A 6,000-nucleotide genomic window follows, 5' to 3' on the forward strand; every position below is an offset into this window, starting at 1 on the left:
TCTATCAACATTTCTCTGGAATCTACCACACTCTCTCCCTCCTCATCAGCCAAGAACCTTGGAGTAACCCTGGACCCCTGCCTCTCCTACTCCCAGCACATCTCCACTCTAGCACACACCTGCCAATTCGTCCTGAGCAACATACCAAGAATCTGACACTTCCTCACCAACTACTCCACACAACTCCTCGTTCAGGCCCTAGTACTCTCCCGTCTAGATTACTGCAACTCCCTCCTGGCCTCCCTGTGTCCCCCACCCATCCACTCTAGCTAATCCAGAACTCAGCTGCTCGCCTGGTGTTCACTCTGCATTGGTTCCCCCACGCTACTCCACTGCTCCTCTCACTCCACTGGCTCCCGATCACCGCTCGCATCCAGTTCAAGACTCTTGTGCTCACCTACCGATGCCTTGGTCAGACTGTACCCAGCTACCTCCAGACCCTCATCTCTCCCTACACCACCACCCGATCTCTCCATTCCATTCCGCTCCGCCTGCAGTAGAAGATTGGCTTTACCTCCTCTACGCTCCCCTGCCTCCAGAGCTCACTCCTTCTAAACCCTCACCCCCGCAGTGTAGGAACGACCTTCCTACGGATGTCAGGACTGCCGAGTCCCTGGCCACCTTCCGGCGCATCATGAAGACACACCTCTTCAGACAACACCTATAAAACTCAACTCTTTCATTCTGGACAATATAGCCTTTAATGCACTTTAACTTGCACTTATCAGCTCCCTATTTTACTGTCGTCCTGGGTAACGGCACCTGCTAATAAATAAATAATATGAACAGCTTTTCAGAATACTTATTTCAGTAAAAGTAAACAAATCATACACACCAGCTATATCCAGTTCCTGGTAATGGACTGCCAGACAGATGTACTCCCTCATTGCTGTGTCTTTATAATTTTGGTGTCCTTTATTGTACAGCTCCAGGTATTTTGATACTCTAAGAACTATCTTTTCTTTGGCCATTGTTTACTGAAGGTGCGCAAGGGAAGCTGTTCCTCATTGGTCAGCATCCTAGTTGCAGCACAACAAAAAGACAGAAATCCTATTTTTTTTGCATCACTTCAGTGTTGCATCGCAGGCTGCATGAATGGCTTGTATCAAAAAAGCCATGTTTTATTTTTTTTTGTCTTGGTGCAGTGCATCGTACGACACGTTCGCTTGTCACATCGCGTCCGGTGTCTAGTGGCCCAAACTGTACTGACAGAACACTCTGTAAATCTAACACGCACAAATGACGGTTTCAGCTGAATTTCCAGTTCCCTGGGTACATCATGTAAGGCGACAGTTTGGAGGCTCAGATTGTCTCTGAATTTAAGGAGCGCAGTAAATTATGTTGGCTTTGAACTATTACCAGCTCCTTGCTACATTAATGGCTGATTAATAATGAGAATGGATGGAGTTTAGCAAAGAGGTGAACGTGTTCCGTTCCTTGTGCATCACTTCTTTAAAAGGGAAGAGTTGATGTGGCAGGGCAATTGCCCTGCACATGGGGAAATTTGTGTCGGTAATTACTATGGGGAAACTGGTTTGTTTTGTGTGCTTTTTGGAGTTGTGTGTGATTAAATTATGGTTCACAGATGGGCGCTCAAATGAGACTTGCTGCCTGCTAGACTTGGTTGAGGGGAAGGGCAGCGAGTGATTGGCTGTGCCGATTCTCAAAATCAGCAGGTGGACGGGTCTCGACGGAGTGTCCGTCAGCATAAAAACATCTGGTGGAGATCGCTCTGGGCGACTGCACATCCATTCTACAGAGGGGAGCTGCTATACTCAGGAGGACAGCATCTGCTCTGCAGAACTAACAGCTACTCAACCCTTAAACTGCAAAACAGTACTTGTGAAGGCAATGCCCAGCCAAGGCCGTATGAAGCAGCAGGAGTTGTCATATGTATACCGGCTCAAAAGTAGGTTAGTTTAGGGAATAGTGATCACAAGTAACGTATAGCGAGGGTAAAGTAGTGTAGCCGGTTCCTGGAGTGGGACACCTCAATTAATAAGGCTAGCGCTCGCCCTGTGTGGCACCTTTTATTTGTAGTTTTTGTACTGTGTTTTTATTTTGCTTTTTGTGGTGTCACATGACCCGTTTATTTACTTCCTTTTGTGTTAATAAATCCTACGTGCCTGAGAGGCGTTTCTACTCCAACTCCCATGACTCTGTCATGCATATCAGTGGTTACCCACACACGTGACAGGAGCACCCTGTCACAGTTGGCATTTACCTGGAAAATTAAACGGTCCAAATAAAAGCTCCCTATTGCAAATCACTTTCGGTCGCTAATGGTAGGACAGCAGATCTGACAGCAGAGGTCCATATAAGACTCCAGTTCAATTGGAGTTTGAGCCACTCCAGCTTTTACTGTGAGTGAACATAGTGAGTAATTGCTAGTGAGTGTCTCAGTTATTAATGATCCCAGCTAAACCTCAAATGGCAGATACTTTCCTATGAGAGCGCATTAACAACAGGCGAGGCATTTCAAAAGCAACAGTAACAAAATACCTGACTGTATTGCTGCGTTTCCATTGCCCAAAGTTACCTCTCCCAGATGCGTGCTTCGATGCATTCTTGTTGAGCATTACTAATCTCTTGAGATTAGTAATAGTTTCCACAGACAGTAAGGCCTTTCACACACATTTTCAATAAAAAGTAGACATGATAAAAAAAAAAGAAAAATTCATAAGTAAAAATAAAATGCTGTTTCGAATCTTAAGCAGACATTATAATATGGGTTTGTCTTAAATTAAGATTTTTTTTTTTTTAACACTTCATTAAACCAGTGATTTGAAACCACAAAGCTTGCCCCTTTGTGCAAACTGGTGTTTTAGACCTTTGATCTGTATTGTTCTTAAGCAGGCATGCATCATCTGCCTCTGCTGGCTACACCCCGACATCCACACCACCAGCATTTATTAAGCAGCAAGCTTAGTGCTAGTAAAACTTATGCCAATATCTTGGATGCAGTCAATCTATCCCTGCACATAATCTCTGCACTAATGCATCTAATTTAACATGACTGTCTGGTCTATAGATGCATTCTGACAGCCCTTGGCTGTATAAAGTTTGTCTGCCATCTGAGATTTAGACTCATCTGAGATTTTAGCCTTTAAAATTTTTGTTGTTAACAATATTTATATAAATAGATATATTATATATATATATAGATATATATATATATATATATATATTTTTCTTTCCTCGATTTAAACTTCTTAGAATTGATAGAGAATTCCAATTCTGGACCCCACTAGAGACCCCCCCGTAAAGAGTTTTGAATATAATAATAAAATAATTTTTTTCTGGATTGATAGATTCTAAACCGCAAAAGGAAATGTAAAGATATTTAGAATACAACGTAAACGTTACATTTACAATGCTTTAGTAGCTAGTGCCTTCATCAGTTTAATTTATCAATACTTTTAATGTATCCCAGGACAGCCACAGACAGATGCAGTCCAGGGGGATTCTAACTCTGAATACAATAGGCACCCATAAACCTTATATAACACATATAAAGCTGAGAGAACACAAAGCCATTTTGTGGCTTGGAACACAGTTTCAGGAGACTAGATTTCAGGCCACTGCATGGCACACCAGGGAGATTTCAGGTTTAATACAGCAAAGCTGCCTCAAACTAGGTCTCCTAGAACCAGTTTCAAGCCACTGTTCCTGAAAAAGTGGCTTCACGTTCTCTTGGCTTAAAAGAGGCGATTCTGAGAATTAAAAGGACTAAATGGGCACTGCCCGGATCCCCGATAATGCCCTATATGTACGTTTCAAGAGTCTTACCTGGCCTTCCTCCTGCATGACTCTGAACTGCTCCTTCCAGATGGTAATCTTGGAGACCTCGTCCTTGCGCAGGGCACGCTCCTTCTTCAGCTCGGGGCTCCAGAAGGTCTTGATGCTGTTCATAGAGGAGCTGAGCTTGCTCTCCTTCACCTCTACGTCCTTGCGCAGCAGCTCGTTCTCCCTCAGCACCTCTTTCAGCTGGGTCTGCAGGTCCATGATGGTGTTGTCCCGGGCCTGGCGCAGGGAGTGGGGCACTGTGGAAGCCATGCTGACGGCCGGCAGGTGATGTTCCCCAAAGGCGATGGTGTCGCTGGCTACCCCGCTGTGTGCAGGTCCTCCAGGGCCGCTGGTGGCCGTGATGTTGGGGCTGCTCCCCACAGCAGTCATGCGCACCCCGTAAGGCAGCCGGCCCCCGGAGCGGCCCAGCGTCATGGTGCTTTTGGGCTGGTCAGACCCCACGCTCTCGTGGTCGCTCAGGTACATGGGGCCTGAGGTGGCATATGCGGCGTTCAGGGATTGGATGTTCTCCATGGACAACGTCTTCCCGCTCCCTCCGCCCACACCACTCCCCGAGCTCCCGCCCGTGCTATTGGTCCGTCGGTGGCCCAATCGTGGAGACCGCGGCAGCCTGGGGGAGCGGCCAGGGCTCTGATTGTTCCCGCCCCCGTCCATCTTACCCACTGACCGGCCGCTGCCGTACATACTTATTAAAGTAGGGAAGATTTATTTTTTGTTTATTTTTTTAAATTTATTTTTATTTTTTTATAAAGAAATCCAAATTGTTTGCTTTTTTTTTTTTTTTCAAAAAAATTTGTGTGTTTTTACTTTAATTTAAATCACAGTTATATTGTAATGTTTCATATTTTATACAAGTCAATTGATAAACTGTAACAATCTTTTTTTGGTTTTATAAAATGACATTGGCTGTTTTGGTTTGGTGTCAGACAAGGTAAAAAGTTTGCCAAAGTGGTTGTTTTACTGTACAAAAAGAATAAATACTGTGCTGCGAATTTATATCGTAAAAAAAAAAAAAAATCTGACTAAGTTGATTTTTAAATGAGTGTGTGTGTGTATTGAGCAGGGCAGATGCAGCTGAACGTTGAAGACCAGTTCATAAGTAATCCATTATCTCAAAATCTCAAAGCGTATCCACTGCAATGAAAGAGAGGGAGAGAGAGAGAAAAAGGAGAACAATTAAAATAAAAAATAAAAGCCACATAAACAAATCCAGCTAGATAAGATTGCAAAGACTCTTCCTCAGGGATGGAAATAAGACTCCTATTGCACAGCAGTTTCACCCACTCCAGCTTTTAATATAAGCTTGATTAGCCACAGTGTATAGGTATCAAACTCAGGTGTGTCTTATTTCCATTTCTGCAGTACCTTCTGCTCTGATATGATTTTTGCTTTAAAACAACCACACATTGCAAACAAATTGCTTTTACACTTGAAGAGGCCAGTTTGAAACAAAAACCTGTAATTATACAGAAAGAATAAGCCATCTTTATAATAGAATGATTCTTAACAAAAATGTGCTGCGCATGCATCAGGCACAGTGTTGGGCAGTGGAAATACAGCAAAACAAATTCATTGCATGAGCCCTCTGAGAAGCAAGGCGCTGGGCGTCTGCAGTGTTGAAATGGAAGTCCCAAGCTTGCTCACAGGCGTTCTCGCCGCTACAATGCTAACAATTCTGCTGGGTGTGGGTTAAGATGGGGTCACACTAAGTGACAAATGTTGTATGCGTCATAAAGCTGGTTGTCAGATGTGTGACAGATGGGGGACTAATCGAAATGTGACATCAAATGCCAGACTTGTTGGCCATTACACGATCATTCATAAAAGTGCAGTGCTACCGCAGGTATGTATGTTTAGTACTGGTGTAACTATACCCTAATATCACAATATGATATGATATGCATCCTGGTGGGATACTTGTATGAAGCCATAAGACGATCATTTAATGAAGGACTATTTTGTTAAAGGACAAAAATTAAACGAGTTAAGGAGTGCATGTATTCATTATACCAGGCTCCTACACATCAGACGCGATGCGACAAAATTAATTAAAGAACATATATTTTTTATAAGTATCTTTCACATCACAGGCAACATGACAGGTGGTGGGAGGGCGACGCAAATTAAATAGGACTGAATCATATCATGCGACAACTAGGGAACTGAGCAACCAAAGAACAGCTTCAATGCACG

General features: G+C 43.6%; 1 protein-coding gene across 10 annotated transcripts in view; it reads right to left on the minus strand.

The window, feature by feature from the left end:
• Nucleotides 1-4,583, minus strand: part of LOC121318597 (ELKS/Rab6-interacting/CAST family member 1) — a 369,254-nt gene extending 364,671 nt beyond the window's left edge. For all 10 annotated transcript variants that reach the window (XM_041255448.1, XM_041255447.1, XM_041255446.1 and 7 more), the window contains exon 1: nucleotides 3,790-4,583. In XM_041255448.1, coding sequence (XP_041111382.1) covers nucleotides 3,790-4,491 — 702 coding nt within the window. In that variant the 5' untranslated portion in view covers nucleotides 4,492-4,583. The remainder of the gene's footprint in view (nucleotides 1-3,789) is intronic.
• Between the last annotated feature and the right edge of the window lie 1,417 nt (nucleotides 4,584-6,000).

This window comes from Polyodon spathula, chromosome 7 (assembly GCF_017654505.1).
Source record: "Polyodon spathula isolate WHYD16114869_AA chromosome 7, ASM1765450v1, whole genome shotgun sequence".
Taxonomy (NCBI): Eukaryota; Metazoa; Chordata; class Actinopteri; order Acipenseriformes; family Polyodontidae; genus Polyodon; species Polyodon spathula.